General features: G+C 41.9%; 1 protein-coding gene across 1 annotated transcript; it reads right to left on the reverse strand.

Annotated features, from left to right (window-relative positions):
* Positions 1–11,544: 11,544 nt before the first annotated feature.
* Positions 11,545–17,200, reverse strand: VMA21 (vacuolar ATPase assembly factor VMA21). Its single transcript, XM_069986587.1, has 3 exons — positions 17,056–17,200; positions 14,336–14,445; positions 11,545–11,971 (listed from the first exon to the last, which is right to left on the reverse strand). The coding sequence occupies exons 1-3, from the start codon at positions 17,121–17,123 to the stop codon at positions 11,829–11,831; spliced, it is 321 nt and encodes a 106-aa protein (XP_069842688.1). The 5' UTR covers positions 17,124–17,200; the 3' UTR covers positions 11,545–11,828.
* Positions 17,201–19,752: the final 2,552 nt, after the last annotated feature.

Genomic DNA, 19,752 nt, shown 5'->3' on the forward strand with positions numbered 1-19,752 from the left:
ATGTACGCTAGACACAGGCGGATAAATCCCCCACCCCACCCCAACTATGTTATTTGCATTATTGCCTTGATGCAGCCAGACTGCAATTTTTGCAGTTACAAAGAAGAGAATTATAAAAATTTCCTGTATACTTCTTGTCTCTCTCTCTCTCTATATATATACTTTTATTCAGATGGCATACAGATGCCCCATCCATGTGCCGCCTGTGTTACTGAAGCATTTCCTGGCAACTTCTAATCAGACTCTTCCCAGTGCCCATTTATTACCCTCCTATCTGTTTTTGGCCACTGATCTGTTCCACAAAAAGGTAGGACTTGCATGAGCCATTTTTGCGGAATGGAGGCACCAAGAGAAGTCAATGGGTTTAATTTATACAGACCAACATACAGATGCTCCATCTGTGTACCGCCTGTGTTACTGAAGCATTTCCTGGCAACTTCTAAGCAGACTCTTCCCAGTGGCCAGTTATTACCCTCCTATCCATCTTAGCAGATCCTCAAATGGATGGTTTCTCCAAGAATCAGATTTCTGGGGTCCCAGAAGAAAATCTGATGTGTGGATGAGGCCTAATGGAGTTATATCTCACGTCACAGTCCTCCACAGTCTCCTCCAGCATCTTCTGCTGTAGCTCATGGTTCAGTACAGCTCTCCTGTCCCTGATGGTGACTCTGCTCTTCATTCCCAGTCATTTCTGATTAGCTCTGTATCCTGATACTATAGATGGCCTATGAAGTCTCACTGGCCTCTTAGACCTCATGTGAACCTCAGGTCAGTGTTCCTGACATTACATTTTTGTATTTCCTTTAATCTGGTAGCAAACTTTTTCCATGTCCTAAACTTAGTACCATACTGGATTGTGCAGCCTTAGATCCTATTAACTTCAATAGGAGCTGAAGTGTCACAGGTGCACAGAGTCAGAGCCAACTGGTTCCAGTTCCATCTCTGTGCAGTGCGCGTGCCGAACAGATGATTGTTTGGGTTGCAGGGTGTCAGCATCACCGATCAACTATTGATAGAGTATTCTGTTCATAGCTAAGGCAGAGAATTAAAAAATGGTGCAGATTCCAGGGCCACAAATGAAACCTGGAATAAGTAAAAAAAAAAAAAAAAAAAAAAAAAACGACAAATAAAACCTAAATAGGAAATCCTTAACCACCAGGCAGCATTCAGCAGCAGATGACTGTTCTAAATAGGCGGCTTAGTCTGATGTTTTATTGTGGCCACCATGAAGTCCAGACAGTGGGACTACAGCAGGAGCCTGAACCACATAGAGGAGAGGCAGCAGTGGCTGGTTGTCTTTGAGACTCACTGCTGGAAACGGGCATAGTGAGTAAGGGCCCTATTACACCAATGATCAGCTGTATTAGGCTGATTACCGCGAAGGCACTCCACGTAATAAGAGCGGCAGCAGCAGACCGCCAATGACTGCATTGGGCCACCCTGACCATCTAAGGATTGTCCTCTTAATCGGGCTGTGTAATATGGCCCTTACACTATTTCAAATGCACACAGACATGCTAGGGTCAGTTTCATTGAAGCTTATTAATTTGTTTTTGGTGTCTGAGAGGAAATTTGTGTGTCCAGAGAAAACCCACTGGAACACAAGGAGAGCGTATGAACTCTAAGCAAATGCTGCCAATGTGAGATGAAAACTTAGAACCTCAGTGCCACACGACAACAGTGTTAACCACAAGCCGTTAGGTTTTTACTTATTGGTACTATAGTGGTAAGTGTAAAGATGCATCAGCACCAATATTCTTATGGTTCCATATAAATAAGGTCTTAGTTGCTGACAGCAATCTATCGACACAATTTTCTTACTAGGTGCTGAACCTTATAATTATGATTCTCCAGTGTTTCAAAAAGGATAAATGATGTTGGGTGAGCCAACATAACATAAAGTAACACATAACACGCAAGTAATCTATGACTTTTACCCACCTCCCCCAGTGACAGCTGCATCAGACTCTTCAGTATCTGGATACTTCTGCTCCTCCTCGGCCCACGTACTGATTGCAGCACATTCCTATTACCAGTAAAAGAGCATTTTGTACGTCACCACAATTCTGCTCACAGTTAAACTGAACATTTATATAATATTTAGATTGTCGAAAATCATTTGTTCGCTAGACAATCTGGTTTTCAGCAGTGTTGACCTGGTTTTGGGAAATGTTCTTGTGTTTTCTGTTTGTCATAGTGTTGTAATGACCAGGAGGGAAATAAAGCCCTAATCTGTCCCTGTATGCCTGCCTCTGCCTACTCGGAGCACTTACTCTGATAAGGGCAACTTCAACTATGGAAAAAGTCCCTCCCTCCTAAACCCCTAAAGTGCACAGAGTCACTGAGCTTGCAGGCAGGCAAAGCCGAACCAGTACCCGTACTGGTACCAATCATTAGGGTCCTATTACACGAATCGATTTTTAACAATTAACGACTAACAATAAACGATCGCAAACAGATTGTTTATCGTCAACCTGAAATTGTTCACCATATTAAATAGAGGGATAGTCGTTAGTTACGATTGTTATTGATCGTTACTATGATCGTTTGCTCCATCTGATCCCAGAAAAACAATCAACAATGTGCAATTACACTGAACGATTGGTGAAAAAATGCGAAACTTGAGCGAACTAATGTGAAATTACAGCGAACGATTAGCTAACGATTAACAACGATTTTAGGTTCAGATCTAAATCAACGATCAACGACATACGAACGATTTTTCAATCGTTGCCTGCAATTACACAGAATGATTATTGTTTAAATTCGAACAATATAACGATTTTTTACACGATAATCGTCCCGTGGAATAGGGCCCTTAGGCAGCAGTTTGTCAGGGTAGGGTCCAATGTCATATGCCAGATGGCCATGCATGAGCGAAATCATCTATTGGACCCTAAGGAGCTGTGCCTATTCTATATGCAGTGGGTGTCAGCCGTATCTTACAGCTGACATCTGCCTGCAACTACTGGGAACGGAATTCAGTCCGATTCCAGCAATTTAACCCCCATTGCATGCATAGCGTGAGTGGTGTCGCATCTGTCAGGGGTCTAATCGGCACCCTTGTAATTGTGCCAATTGGTTATCATGGCCTCCATAGCTGTTATTGTAAATCTACTTATACAGTCTGCCTCAGGAGTTACAGGAGATTGTCGTATTTTCAGGGGAAACAGCCTCACAGCAGCCCTAGTAAAACAGCATACCCACAGGAGATAGAAACATGTCATGTTAAACAGACGGCCGGGAGCTGCACATTGAAGGACCTTCTAAAATAAATGCTATGTGTGACCAAAGCCTTATGTATCTTATGTATTGGATTTAATTAGCGCTATTTAGCAGAAAATTGGCAATTTAGAGCAAAATAGCACTAATTAACCACTATGTGTGAACATAGCCTAAGGGCCCTATTCCACTGGACGATTATCGTTCAGATTATCGTTAAATCGTTTGATAATCGTTCAGTTGAAATGCAGTTAACGATTAATGACCGAACGAGAAATCGTTGATCGCTTTATAAGACCTGGACCTATTTTTATTGTTGTTCGTTTGCAAAACGTTCGCAAATCATTCGCATTGGATAAGACGTTGTTCGTAGTAGATACGAACGCAATAGCGGGAAAATGGCGAAGAAAAAATTATCGCAAATACGATCATAAGTAACGATTATCGTTCCATGGAAATGAGTGAACGTCTTCAGGTCTTTCGCAATAGTGGTCGTTTGAGATCGTTAACGATAATCGTCCGGTAGAATAGGGCCCTAAGAGTGTTCAACGTTAGGTTCGTCAGCACCTGTGAAATTTGAAAAGTCCAGGCAGATATGGCCATCAATCCAGGGAGTAACTCTAAGAAGGGTATTATTAACAGGGTCAGATAACCCTTGTTTCTCAGAATTAACCTTTAAACAGCTAAGCTGATAGACTGGTGTAAATCCAAACAGCATCAACCATTAGAAGGAGTGTGTAGAAGTGAGCTTCACGGATTAGACCAAGTCCTTACAAATTTATTTTACAATCTCAAGACAAACTACACATTTTGGTTGTCTTGAAGCCGCTTTATCAAATAAATGAGTTTTTTTGTGTAGCGTTATAAAGGGGCTTTATGGTGTCAAAAAATGTAGTTGGTCATGATCGTGAAATGCGTTCATGAGGACTTGGACATCTGGCTTCTTTGGCTAATCTGGGCAGCTTTCTGCTGGGAATACACTCCATCTTCTAATGGTTAATGATGTTTGGATTTATACCAGTTTTCTGATTCTGTCCCAGTGGACTCCTGACTGTGAAACCCATATGTTAGTAGCTAGTGTTGGGGAACAATACATACATGTGCTGCATGGTGTTGCGCCTGTTGCATATCCTATTATGGTGAGCCTCCATGTTTACACTCTATTACTGTGTTCACATGACATATTTTTTGGACGTTGTTTGATACTTTTTTGGCTGTATTGAATATCAAATAATGTCTGTGGTTTACCATGTTTCAGCGCTCCCGTTACAATGATGGCTGTTGGTACATTATTCTAGTTTAGATGGATAATTGGCCTTTGGGTGTGTCTTTAATTGAAAAGTCCATTGAATTTAATTGTGAAGACTGTGAAAGGATGGTGAAAAAAGAAAAACTGTGTGCGAACAACTAATAAATAATTGTCATCATTATTTTGATGTCTGCGCAGTGCCCGTTATTATATACATTCCATTGACTTTAATGCATTCTACTGAGGTCAATTAAAATGCGGTAATAACAGATGTCATTTAAAAAAAAAATAAACACCATTTCTCTCACTCTCTTTTTTTTTAATACTTAGTGTGAACATAGCCTATTAGGGTATAGAGTCTTGATGAACAATAGGGATGGGGAACCATTATCCTTCCACCTGTTGCAAAACTACAGTTTCCATTATTCCTATCCCCATCTTCCTAGATTCTCAATTAGAATTCAGGGAATTAGGGCTAGAGGGGAAACGTAAGGTAAAGACCACTTCTATTTCTGTGACAGTGTGTAAATTGCCAATGGATAATCTAAGTTGATTCTTCCTAACCCTAAAAAACTCTATTATTCCACCACTACTCTCCCAGGTGAAGACTGTTTTGACTCTGCGCAACTAAGGGGAAACATCTATGTTAGGAACTGCCTTTTGTCTTTCCCTGTTTGTTCAACTAGGCTACTGTTTCTACAATTTAGTAACAGACCTGAACATCTGCCTCCTTTAGATGTTGAGTAGAGATGAGAGAACTTGCCCTAAAAATTAACTGCTCTGCTAAACTGCCACTCTGTGGGATTGATGTGTTACCACCATCTAAATTCAAACAGAACAGTAGGCTGGGTGCACATTACGTTTTTGCAATCCATTTTTTTCCATCTGTATTTAAAAAAAAAAAAAAAAAAAACAGATGTAAAAATGGATGCATTTGTGTGCATCTGTTTTGATCCATTTTTCAGATTTTACAGTGCGGATTTGATGCTGTGCTTATTCATTCAGCTAAATCTGCTGCGGATCCGCAGCAGAAAACCCACTGTTTTTTTTCTGCCCCCTTGTCTTTTTAGGGAGTTTTACCAAGAGCCGAGTAATACTGAAATGTTTGAAAGATCAAAGGCATATGTAGAAAATGTTATCTGTACAATATGCACGCACACACGCGTGCACATACGCATATATTTATATTCCTCCACTGTCTTATCAAATATTCTAAATTAACAGATGACCATCCAAATGCAAATAAAGCTAACAAAAGAAAGAATGCTGAGTACAGAATGTAAGCACACAATCCTATTACAGTATAAGGCTACATTCACACGTAAGTATTTTTCATCTGTTTTCACTGAACTGGAAATACTGAATCAGTTACAACTCATTATTTTCTATAGTGCTATTCATACATCCAGTAAATTTGCGGATCCGCAATCCGTGATGAAGAAAAAAAAAATAGGACATGTTGTAATACGGTCCGTGATTACGGAACAGACACCCCCACAGAAGTCTATGAAGAGTGCAACATTTGCAGAGTATGTTTCAATTCGTAAAACTGTCCGCAAAACCATCCGTATCACAGATCAGTTTTTTATGACATCACCAAAGTCCTCCTGCCAGAAATATCCTGCCTGATAGAAATGGCTGTAAAATGGCCCCCAAATGGCCCCCAGACTACCATGTGACCTTTCTTTGGGTGGTTGGGACAGCTAATGACATCATTTCTGCCATCCCCTCTTTTTCTCTTTACTACACCTTTTTTCGCACAATACAGAACACAATACGGATGCAAAACAGATTATTTTTTGTGGATTGCCCAATGTGTGCATCTGTTTTGATCTGTTTTTCTATTGACTTCCATTATAAAAAAAAAAAAAAAAAGATTTTTTTTTAATGTATACAAAAACATAGTGGACCTCATTTTTTTGTCTGGTTAAAAAACAACAACCTCCCCCCCCCCCCCCACTGATATATTATTTTATAATAGAAGTCAATGGAAAAACAGATCAAAACGGATGCAAACAAATGCATAATTTTTTCTCCTTCCTTCTTTCGGGAAAAAAAAACGGATTGCAAAAACGCTGTGTGAAGCCAGCCTAAAATGGTTTTTTTTTTTCTAACAGATTGTCTCTGTTCCATCTTCTGATTCAGATGCAATGAAATTTCACTTTATACTGCAGTTTTCTCCCGGAAACAGATGATCGAACTCTAGATTATCAAATGTTCAGTTAAGTCTTAAATCCAGGCTTTGAGAGGTCAATGAATCTTTCAATTCCAATATCAATGAGCTGCGTGCTTAAATGTATATTCAGAATGCCCCCTCTACTGGATAATAGAAGAAGAGTTGTATTTCTTTATACAGATGAGAAGGTAGTTTACAAGATCACCTAGCAATGACAAATTTAGTATAAAGTAAATGTTAGGTTGCCTGCACACCATCTGTGTGTGTGGCTTTGGCTCAAAAACTGCAGTGGAGGTTTAAAAAAAAAAAAAAAACAACAAAAAACTCTGCCCCGTGTGACGGCAGGTTTAAAACCAAAGCAAATAAGGGGAAGGACTGTTTAATTAAATTTTTTTTTTTTTATTAAAGGGGTAGTGCGGCAGTAAAGAATTATTCACAGACTAACAAACATTACAAAGTTATACAACTTTGTAATGTATGTTATGTCTGTGAATGGCCCCCTTCCCCGTGTCCCACCACCCCCACCTGTGTACCCGGAAGTGTGGTGCGCTATACTCACCTGTCACGTGCCGACACCAGTCTCCAATCTTCAGCGAGTGACGTCTTCTTCGGTCTTCTGCAGCGTCATCTGATGCTCAGCCGCGATTAGCTGAGCATAACTGTGCTCAGCCAATCACGGCTGAGCACAGTTGTGACGCGGCGGAGGGGGGACGGGCGGCAGCGACTCGGCCGTCCGTAGATGACGTTTGGCACAAGATGGCGGACGGCCCTCGACACGGATCAGGTAATGTATAATGCACCAACACTTCCGGGTACACGGGTGGGGGTGGTGGGACACGGGGAACGGGGCGATTCACAGACATAACATACATTACAAAGTTGTATAACTTTGTAATGTGTGTTATTCTGTGAATAATTTCTGAGCGCCGCACTACCCCTTTAAATTAGCTATACAGTGGTGCCTTGGATTATGAGCATAATTCGTTCCGGGACTGTGCTTGTAATCCAAATCCACTCTTAAACCAAAGCAAATTTTCTGATATCAGTGATATGCAGACAATTGGTTCCACACCCCAAAAATAATCATATTCTGAATAACATGTAGACCAGATGAAACAAACATTTGGAAACAGCTGAATATGTTATATTATAAGTAACTGTGCAGTATAACAAGAAGCATGTGGCATATAATGTATAGTAAGTGCATAAGAATGAAAAAACAGCGGTCTGGGGAAAAAGGGGTTACAGCTATGGAGAGATTACCTCCATAGTCCTGTCCCCTGATGTAAGCCCCAGCCTGAAGTGGATCTGCTACGATCTGGAAGGTGAGGGAGACTTCCTGGGTCAGAGTACAGTGCTGTAGACCCCGCTATGTAGACTATGCCCCTCCCCGACTCCCCCTCCCACCCAGTACAGGGAGCTCTTAAACCAAAGCAATGTTCTTAAACCAAGTCACAATTTTGAAAAACTGTGAGCTCTTCTTGCAAAACGCTCTCAATCCAAGTTACTCTTAAACCAAGGTACCACTGTATATTAGTAAATCAGACATTAAAATGATAGTCATTATGGTCATTACATTTGCCTTCACCGATATTGAAATTTTCTGTAGAGGTAGCAATTTTTCCGAATGTGGCAAGAGAAATTTCAGCGATATTGATTGTCACATTTTTATACACTGGCAGAATACTCACTGACCGAGACGGGTTTATGACTAACAAAGTGACAGTTTCACCATCAATTTCTGAAAAGATACTTCATTTGTGGCAACTAATATACCTACTCTTCCTGTTGGCACTTACATAAAACTGATAACAGCTTGTATCTCTGTTAGGCTAGGTTCATACTGTGTTTTTTTCTGTCCTTTTACTGTGCATGTTAAAAGGAAAAAAAAGGAAGCAAAAACTGATGGTTAAAATCTTGAAACTGATTTTTTTAAATGTACAATACACAAAAATATGGTTGATCACGTTTTTCTGGTTAAAATTAAACGTACAGTAATGGATACAATGAAATGGATGGATAAACACAATGTGAGCCTAGCCTAAGCAAGTAAAACATTCCAAGGCCTGAATAAATATATGTATCAAAAGTTAAAAACAAACAAACACATATAGGGTAAAAATTCCAACAATCTGGCTCTTGACAGTGCTGAAATCCAGATACTCTAAGGCCCCGTTCCCACTGAGGAAAGGTAGCGGAATTCCGCGACGGAATTGTCCGCCGCGGAATGCCGTTAGCCTCCCGCTCATAATGGGAGTCTATGGGAGGTGCGCGCTCCTGCTCTGTACGCGCTGAAGAATGAACATGTTCATTCTTCAGCGCGGACAGGGCAGGAGCGCGTGCCTGCCATAGACTCCCATTATGAGCGGGAGGCTAACGGCATTCCGCGGCGGACAATTCCGTCGCGGAATTCCGCTACCTTTCCTCAGTGGGAACGGGGCCTAACATGAGAAGCACTTCATAAATTCTTCATAGTCCCACATGTGGCTAAACTGTATCCTTCGTACAGGTGTAGCCCAGGGCCTTGTAGAACGGCACTGTGCGGCTCAAGGCAGGGTGCACAACCTCGTGGTCCCAGACCCAGGTCCCAGTTACAACACAAAGTAGAAAGAGGCGGCACTCCGAAAGTAAAGTGAATAAAGTGGTTCTTGTTTATTCACCCAATGTGCAACGTTTCAATCTTCTCAATGAGATCTTGACAAAGATCTCATTGAGAAGATTGAAACATTTTAGTGCTTTTAGTGTTCATTTTTTTGCAGGACCACTTTGTAATTATACCCTTGTGTGGGTTTTTTTTTTTTTTGTGCTGAGATAAAATGTGGAAATGTACATGTGATACTATGCAAATGACCAGTGAAACTAGGGAAATTCCTACTAAAAGTAACCAATCAGGAGAATTTAGCATATAACACTGTTAGCAGCAGATAATAGAGTCGCTAAAGCATTGTCTTACCATAGTGTGTGTGTGCCATCTTCCGTTAGGGTATATCTGAGAAAATATTTTTTTATTGTTATGGGAAGAGGGAGAGCTGTGTCTAGTCACCTGGGCGGTCTCCGGGACGTGACTAGCTCTCTGCCTGTCAGCGCACGATGCAGGGATGATTGACAAGCAAAGAGGCTTCTAACAGTGAATTTTTGTTTTTATCTCCTTTTTTTTCGCCGACAGACCCATATGAGCTCTTATTTTTTTTTCAACTGCTTTTAAAAAATGTAAACCTTTTTGTAAAGCTAAGAGGGAGATTTATCAAACTGGTGTAGAGTTGTCTTAGTTGCCCCTAGCAACCAATCAGATTCCACCTTTCATTTTTCAAAGAGTCTGTGAGGAATGAAAGGTGGAATCTGATTGGTTGCTAGGGGCAACTGAGCCAATTCTACTTTACACCAGTTTGATAAATCTCCCCCTAAATGTTTAAAACTGCTCTATTACCATCCTTGTTTGTAAGACTTTTATTTTTTGGCCAATGGGGCTATTAGAGGTGTACTTTTTTTTCGGTATTCTGCTTGCATATGTACAAATTTGTATTAAATTCTTTTTGGATTTGATGTGACCAAAATAAGCAGTTTAACACTTTGGCGTCCTATTGTGCTTACTTCGTTTACCGTGCAAGATCAGGAATGTGATAATTTAATAGTTTTGACAATTTTGCACACAGCAATAACAAATATTTTTATTTATAAAATGGGGGAAGGGGGGTGAATTAAACTTTTGATATGGAGTGGGATTTTTTTATTAATGATACAACTTTTTTATTTTTATTTTTAAGGGTGCCTTCTCACGTACCATATTGCAGCGGATTTTACGGAGTTCTGCAGCAAAATCCACTGCAACACTGGTTAGACATGATTTTCCATTCTTCAGAGCTGCCTGGCTAATACCTTACCTGCTTGCGCTCCAGCTTGTTTCTCAGGCTCCCTGGTATCCTACTCAGCCAATAAAGCGCCGTCCCACTGCAGCCACTAATCGGCTGAGCGAGATGCCAGGGAGCCTGAAAACAAGTAGGAGCTCGAGCAGGTAAGGGATTAGCCCGGCAGCAGTGGGTTAAGTGGTAAGGGGCTTTACATACTCGCAGTGGAATGAAAAATCTACTGCAAGTATTTAAAGCCACAGAAAATGACAGTACCCAGTATTGAAGCGTATTTTGTTGCGGAACTTGCACCGAAAGATTCTGCAGCGATATGGTACGTGTGAAGGCACTATTACAATAATTTGCAGTCCTTTAGGGGACTACTATGAGCAATACACTGATTGCTCATAGGGACCAATGCAGTACATATGATCTATGTAATTTAAGCTACATTACAAGGACCAGCGTCATTATGTCGCTGAATAAGTACAACAGATCGTTAGAAGCCAATCTGCCACTAGACCCCCAAGGGGTTAGGCTGCATTCACACCTCCCGTAAAATTGTCTGTGGTCGCGGATCATCGACCACAATTTTAGGGGCCATTAAAGTGAATGCAGCCATTCACATGATCTGTGCCATGACCTGCACCGCGAAAAAATAGGACATGTCCTAGTGTGGATTTTGGCATGGATCACCTCTCCACCGCAGAGATGACAGGAGAGCATGATGTGCTCTCCTGTCATCGAATCTACTACTCACCTATTCCCCTAAGCAGACTGGCGTACATGCTCACCAGAAGTGGTCTAGACTACGCTGCCTTCTCCCAGCAGCTTCCGGTGAGCGCTTGTAGCCAGTCAGCATGGGGAAATAGGTGAGTAGTAGGTGTAGGTGCTCTCCTGTCATCTCTGCCGGGGTGGGGTGGGGGGGGGATCCGTGCCAGGCAGCGGAGGGGGGCTCCGGCTAGGGGTGAATGAGCCTTTGATGCACAATATTGTATTTTTTAAATGAATTTATTGACAACGTTTAAACGAACAAAAGCCGGCAATACCGCAACAATTGCAGACATTTTTTATTGATTATTAAAAGTAAACAACATCTTGCACAGACTTAAATATATACCGGGTGCCAGAGGGGGTCACTGACGTCTCAGAGTATGTTTCTAACAAACGTACACTTTAATTAACACATATAGCAACACAGTATGAAACTGAGAAACTGTGAAATGTAAAAAAAAAAACCAATACCTTTTATTTCCCTACGACTTAAATCTGTATTGCAAGAATGAAGAGGTCCCTGTGCACAAAAAGTCCATATACTGAGCACTGTCTGAAGGCCTCAGTCTTGTTTTCCTTCACGCCATTGCCGAGAACCTTCATTCCATGCCACATACACAAACATGGCCAAAACGACATGGACGGCGATCACAGCCACTATGGCAGCATAGAAGTAACTATCCTTGTTGGACATCCCATATGCACCTAGATGAAGAGAGAACAGCAAAATACAATGAGCAAGGCAACACTAATTATATATATATATATATATATATATATATATATATATATATATATATATATATATATATCTCCTGAAGGCAGATTTTTAGACTTAAAGGAGACCTGTCACCTCCCCCCCGTGTCGGGGGGACAGGCTCCCGACCCCCCGTTACAGCCCCCTATACTCACCTAATCCTGCCGGGTCCCGCTTCCTGATCCGGTCGGGTCACGGAGATATCAGCGCCCGAAGCCCGGCGCGCGCGCTCACAGGAGAGTCCGACGCTCATAGAGAATGAATGGGGAGTCCAATGCTCCGTCATTCTCTATGGGCATTGGAGTCTCCTGTGAGCGCGCGCGGCGGGCTTCGGGCGCTCATATCTCCGTGACCCTACCGGATCAGGAAGCGGGACCCGACAGGATCAGGTGAGTATAGGGGGCTGTAACGGGGGGTCGGGAGCCTGTCACCCCGGCACGGGGGGTGACAGGTCCTCTTTAACCCCGTAGCGACCCATGACGTATCTGATACGTCATGGTGCCGCTCGGGGTGTTCAGAGCGGGGTCCCGCCGGGACCCCGCTCTGAACGGCGCTGATCCCGGCTGACACGTGCAGCCGGGCAGTGCCTCTATTAGCCGGCGCGGGTCCCGTTGCCGCGCCGGCTAATTAAGTCTCTAAGTGCAGCTGTCAAACCTGACAGCTGCACTTAGAGGCTTCAGACCTCACGTCCCTGGTGTCTAGTGGGACGGATCTCCCCCCCGCGAGATCCGTTCTTCTGCCCGTGCCGGGCCTCAGCGTCGGAATGACGCTGATCCCGGCTCGGCAATAGATTGCAGCAGGCCATAGTAATCTATGACCGATCTAATCGATCTTTGCTGTGTATATACACAGCATTGATCTCTATGAGAGATCAGTGCTGTCTATATACAAGTCCCCCAGGGGGGATTCTAGTTACTGTAAAAAAAAAAAAGTAAAAAAGTGTTTTTATTAATAAAAAATCCCCTCCCCTAATAAAAGTCCAAATCACCCCCCTTTTCCCATTTTATAAATATAAATTAATAAATAAATAAACATATTTAGTATCGCCGCGCGCGTAATCGCCCGAACTATTAATTAATCACATTCCTGATCTCGCACGGTAAACAGCGTCAGCGCAAAAAAATTCCAAAGTGCAAAATTGCGCATTTTTGGTCGCATCAAATCCAGAAAAAATGTAATAAAAAACTATCAAAAAGTCGTATATGAGCAATCAAGGTACCGATAGAAAGAACACATCATGGCGCAAAAACTGACACCTCACACAGCCCCATAGACCAAAGGATAAAAGCGCTATAAGCCTGGGAATGGAGCGATTTTAAGGAACGTATATTTGTTAACAACGGTTTGAATTTTTTACAGGCCATCAGATACAATATAAGTTATACATGTTATATATCATAGTAATCGTAACGACTTGAGGAACATGCATAACAAGTCAGTTTTACCATAGGACGGACGGCGTAAATGCAAAACTCCCCGAAATCAAAACAAATTCGGTTTTTTTTTCAATTTGACAGCGCAAATTATTTTTTTCCGGTTTCGCAGCATATGTTATGGAAAAATAATGCCTGTCATTGCAAAGTACAATTGGTTTCGCAAAAAATAAGCGCTCATATATGTCTCTAGGTGAAAAAATGCAAGCGCTATGGACTTTTAAACTTAAAATGGAATAAGCAAAAGCGCAAAAACGAAAATAGGCTTTGACCTTAAGGGGTTAAACACAGGAATTCCGGCCAGTACAGAGAGTCACGGCTCAATATGTCTGTCAGCCACATGACTGCCTTCTCTCTGTGAGCGCTCAGATGGCCTGGGAAACACAGGACTTCCTGTTATCTGACTCTTTGAAAAAAAAAAAAAAAAAAAGTCAGAAAACAAGTGTCGTGTTCACTACGATAACTAAAAAAAAAAAAAAAATTATAAATATAAATTTCAACCTACTGCTGATTAAGATTTTGAAAGTTACAATGACAGTGACATTTTAAAGCCAATTGTCCAATCCATGCCTACACCCCCCCCCCCCCCTTGACAACATCTGTTCAGGCAAAATCAGCAAGTTCAGCCGACAATCCTGATGTGTATGGCCAGCTTTCCCATCCTCATTAGAACAAGCTGAAGCCTGCTTTTTTTGTCTAGGAAAAGTTAAAAATGCTGGATAGTTAGCGAAAACAAGAGGTAGACCAGAAATACAGTATATTTCAACCTCGTCTACACAAGGTAATGTAGGAACAGCATTGATTTACAGCCCACAGAGGTTCTGGGAAGATGAAACAAAAACAATTCTTTGTACAACCAATTATAATGAACATACCGACCTTCAAACACATAAACCTTAGAGGAAAAGTAGAGGCCGATCGGCAGCATAATCATTAAGATGGTGAAGAACAGGAGCGTCTTCAGAGTGGACACCAGGGATCTTTCATTTCTGCAAGGCAAAAGCAAGTTGACATTTAGTCCCAGGATCTATTTGCAATATCATAATCAATAATAGCACGAATAATCCAAACCCTGTACTATGGAAGTAACTAGTCAGGGGATTGAAAAGTTTATCCAAGATCTCCTACTTGTCACTCATCCTGTGGATAGAGGGCAAATTAAATTTTCTAGGCATACCCCTTTAAACACTATTCAAATCATATACCAAAAAGGTATGCAAACTGTACTGAATGGATTCACTAGAGACGCAATGGGCCCTCTACAAGTACACCATGGCATACATATCTGCTGATATCTTCCAATGTGGTGAAGAAATAAAGGCTAGTTTATTTACCCATCATATGTGCAATGTTTTGATTATACCGTGAAATAAACAAGGCTTCATTTCTTCACCATATTGGAGTGCTTCGGCTACCCAGAGGTTGTGCACTCAGAAACTAAAAGCCAACACAGTGCCTTTCAGTGGTTCCTTTATATCTGCAGATGTATACCTCAGATGTATTGGCAGGTGTGAATGGGGCCTTAAAGGAAAAAAGACATAGAAAATAACTATGCTTCATTTTAATGCACCCCTAGTTTTGTCATTAGCTTCACAGACAGTCGTTAGGATATTGGCATGGTGAAGTCATCATACCTGCTGGATCCAACATGAGAAGCTGACTAGGTGAGTACAACTCTTTTTGTTGGCACAACATTATACTGTGTGAAGTACAAAACAGGCCATACTACTATGTGTGGGGGAACTATAGGGGCATTATATTGTATGAGTGAGCAATAAAAGGGCAGTATGTAGCAACAATGTATATGTGGGGGACACAAGGGGGCGTAATACTGTGTGTGCGGACACTACAGTGGCTTTATACAGTAAGAAGGCACTATGGGCTTTGAATACTATTAGGGGGCGCTAAGAGGGGCATTACAAAGTGTGGGGGTGATAAGAGAACACAATAAAGCGGGGCAATAAGTGAGAAATAAGTGAAATCAGAAGTTAATGTATATAGGGGTCTGATCCGAATAATATATCAATCATAATGGAGGGTAAACGTTCAATCAGTTGTTGTACCGTACAGATGTATTAGCATATTCTCTCTGCAGGAAAGGACTGGTAAAGCTTTAGCAGGGTTCACATACATTAGTTGCGTCAGGATCAGTTTTATTTATTTATTTTATTGACAAACTAACTACAATTGATGCAAAAACGTATCCGGCCTTGTTACCCTTTTTGTAATGAAAAGTCAGAGCCGGACAGCAGAACACTACAAGATGCATTCTCCTAACCGGCCTCCAGATCCCAAAAAGGTGTGTTCCCATATGAGCTAGACGTAGGATTGTACAATGGCTCCATATATTTAGGATTCATTGACCCCAGAAGAAACCAGTTCTTACACAATAGGCTCTGGAGTCCACTGGTTCCACTGTTTACACCATAACAGAGCTATCAGCACCGTCACAATTTAACAGCAGTTCAGTATTATTGCCTAAACAATACGGAAAAGACATAGGCACAGCCTGTAAGGCTCTGGCCTCATTGGCCGCATGGCTGCTGGCTTTAAAGGATGGCTCATATTGAATTATATATAACAGATATGTGGACCATATACACTATGAAATAAACGTCTAAGGGTACAAACACACACACCGTGTACACAGCAGATCTGCAGCAGATTTGATACTGTGTTCAGTTATTTAGATCGAATCTGCAGCGTATCTGCTGCGTATCGCAGCAGAAAATACGCTGCGTATACAGTGTGTGTGTGTTTGTACGCTAAGGGTACGTTCACACTTACCGGATCGGATCCGCAGCAGATTTCATTTAAATAACTGAACACAGCATCAAATCTGCTGCTGATCTGCTGCAGGTCCTGTAGGTGTGAACGCACCCTAAGGCTACATTCATACGTTACTTTTTTTGGAGGACTGTATAGAATGTCTGCAACTTTTAAATGTATTTTTTTGCGGATCCGTAAAAATGGGAAGTACTTGTTAAAAAAAAAAAAAAAAGGAAGAAAGATGGGATGGTCAAAACGATATCACTAGCTAGAATTACAGCTCGATATTTTGGAGATGTTACGGACATTAGTTCTGCAACGTCCACTAATTAGGGACAATCCCATAAACTTCTGTTGGTGTATGCCTGCATTTCAAGAGGGGATTCACATAGGGAAGGAAAAGTCTGTTCTATGAAGGAGGATTTATTTTTATTTTTTAACCAATCTCATATGTCTATTCCCATCACACTGGGATTACAGCACATGATCCAGTACATGCACACTGTGTATTACTGATACTACCGTATTATGAAGTATAGTGTATTGTAGGGATACAGACATTACTATAAGCCAATACTCCCAACCTGAGGCTGCTTGGCTATTGCACAACTACAACTCCCATCATGTCCTGAAGGTGACTGCTATCACAGCATGATGGGAGTTGTAGTTGTGCACCAGCTGGAGAACCACAGCTCGGATGACACATCACGCATCATCCTGGAGGGAAGCGACTCCGCGCATGTTACTACACTCCATTCATTCCCTCTATGTTTTCCACCATGCACATTCTAGCCTTATTGTCAATAAAGTTACCCATGTTCAAACTATACCCTGCGCTGAAGTCCGGGGGAGGGTAGCTGGCCGCATTCAGAGCCGCTTTGTTATCGTATCTGTCCATGTTGCTTCGGTTCCACGATCAGCTTCACTTCCTGGCTGAACGGAGTCATGTGATCCTTGTCACATGACCTGTGACACTGACTGGAGGCGGAGCTGTAGCCGGAGTAGTGAGCGGGCGGGGCGGGCACAGCGGGCTCCTTCTAGCTGTCCTTGGGAGTAGATAGAAACTCCTGGGCTAAAGGACCTTTGATGATGTCACGGCCATGTGACCTGTCATTTGTGGAAGCAGCCAGGCTGCAGCGGGCATGAGTGGGGATAGCGAATTATCGTAAAGAAAAGGAATTGTTATACAGGCGGCTGTGTGTGCGGCAGGGCTGTAGTGTTGGTGTAGGTCACGTGCCTGTGTGTGTAACCTGTATACTGTATATGCATATAGGGGAGCTGTGCATGTGTAGGACATGCAGGGGAGCTGTATAGGTGTTATGCATAGACCTGTGTACATACGTGTAGCAGAGCTATATATATGCATGAAGGAGAGCTGTGTATGTGTATATGAATACAGGGGGGCTGTATATATGTTATGCATAGACCTGTGTACATACGTGTAGCAGAGCTATATATATGCATGAAGGAGAGCTGTGTATGTGTATATGAATACAGGGGTGCTGTATATATGTTATGCATAGACCTGTGTACATATGTGTAGCAGAGCTATATATATGCATGAAGGAGAGCTGTGTATGTGTATATGAATACAGGGGTGCTGTATATATGTTATGCATAGACCTGTGTACATATGTGTAGCAGAGCTATATATATGCATGAAGGAGAGCTGTGTATGTGTATATGAATACAGGGGTGCTGTATATATGTTATGCATAGACCTGTGTACATATGTGTAGCAGAGCTATATATATGCATGAAGGAGAGCTGTGTATGTGTATATGAATACAGGGGGGCTGTATATATGTTATGCATAGACCTGTGTACATACGTGTAGCAGAGCTATGTATATGCATGAAGGAGAGCTGTGTATGTGTATATGAATACAGGGGTGCTGTATATATGTTATGCATAGACCTGTGCACATACGTGTAGCAGAGCTATATATATGCATGAAGGAGAGCTGTGTATGTGTATATGAATACAGGGGGGCTGTATATATGTTATGCATAGACCTGTGTACATATGTGTAGCAGAGCTATATATATGCATGAAGGAGAGCTGTGTATGTGTCAACACAGGAGCTGTATATATGCATGTATATATCCAGGGGAGCTGTGTATGTATACATATAGGAGATATGTATAAGCATGTAGCATAGCTGACAGGTCAGGGTATGTTCCCACTAATGGTGCGTTTACACACACACAGGTTTATCTGACTGATTTTTGAAGCCAAAGTCAGGAATGGATTTGAAAAGAGGAGAAATCTCAGTCTTTTCTTTATGACTAGAGATGAGCGAACCTGGAGCATGCTCGAGTTGATCCGAACCCGAACTTTCGGCATTTGATTAGCGGTGGCTGCTGAAGTTGGATAAAGCCCTAAGGCTATGTGGAAAACATGGATATAGTCATTGGCTGTATCCATGTTTTCCAGACAACCTTAGAGCTTTATCCAAGTTCAGCAGCCCCAGCTAATCAAATACCGAACGTTCGGGATCGGATGGACTCCAACCCGAACCCGGTTCGCTCATCTCTATTTATGACCTGTTCTCTGTTTAGAGTCTGTTCCTGGCTTTGGCTTCAAAAATCTGTCTGTGTAAACACACTATAAGGATATGTTCCCACTTATCAGTGTGTAGTGGGACCATAGCCTAAGTATTCTGCTCCATTAAATTTAAGGGGAACTCTGAATGTGTAAAGTGTTACTGTCAGCCGTGTTTGCACATTGTAGATATACCTTTAGTATTGTGCTAGGTTCGCTAAGGTCGGGTCCATGTCCCTGTGCGCCATCACAAGTTGGGGGGGTCGTGGTTTACAGTGCATGCCCAAGGCAGAAGGCAGAGCAGCCTTGGTGACATTGTTATCCCAGTGGCATCGCTGATTATATTCCGCTACCTTTCCTCAGTGGGAACGAGCCCTAAGGGTGGGTCGGCCCGCCTCCAGTGCTTCAGCCTGGGCCTGGTGGTACAGTCACTTAAAAGTAAAATAAAATGTTTGAATGCATTAAAAAACTGAATGGTTCCCCCTAATAAACAAAATTGGTTTATTATATAAAAATTTGGAAACAGTAAAAAAAAGGCATCACTGTGTTTGTAATGAGCTGAATTTAAAAAAATTGTGTCATTTAACTCATTTTTAACATAAAATTAATAATAAAAAAGTAAGGTGCTGAGGTGCTGGTATGTGTCAATCTGTAAATTTATATCATATATCAAGTATCCATATTATTTTGGACATTACTGTATTTTCGTATAAGACTGCTTTTTAACCCCGGAAAATCTTCTCAAAAGTCAGGGGTCGTCTTATACGCCGGGTGTCATCTTATAGGGTGCATGTGGAAAAACTATGGAACTGGACTGGAGAATCTGTGGTCGCAAGCTGCAGGTGTCCAGGGTATGGGAAAAAGAGATACGATAGAGTGTCACTGTGCCCAGAAAAACACACCTTATTCACCCGCTTGGCCACCCTTGTATCCGACCGGTATTACTGTACCTCCTTCTCTGCCTGCTGTCTGATGTTTTTTAT

This window comes from Dendropsophus ebraccatus, chromosome 10 (genome assembly GCF_027789765.1).
Source record: "Dendropsophus ebraccatus isolate aDenEbr1 chromosome 10, aDenEbr1.pat, whole genome shotgun sequence".
NCBI lineage: Eukaryota > Metazoa > Chordata > Amphibia > Anura > Hylidae > Dendropsophus > Dendropsophus ebraccatus.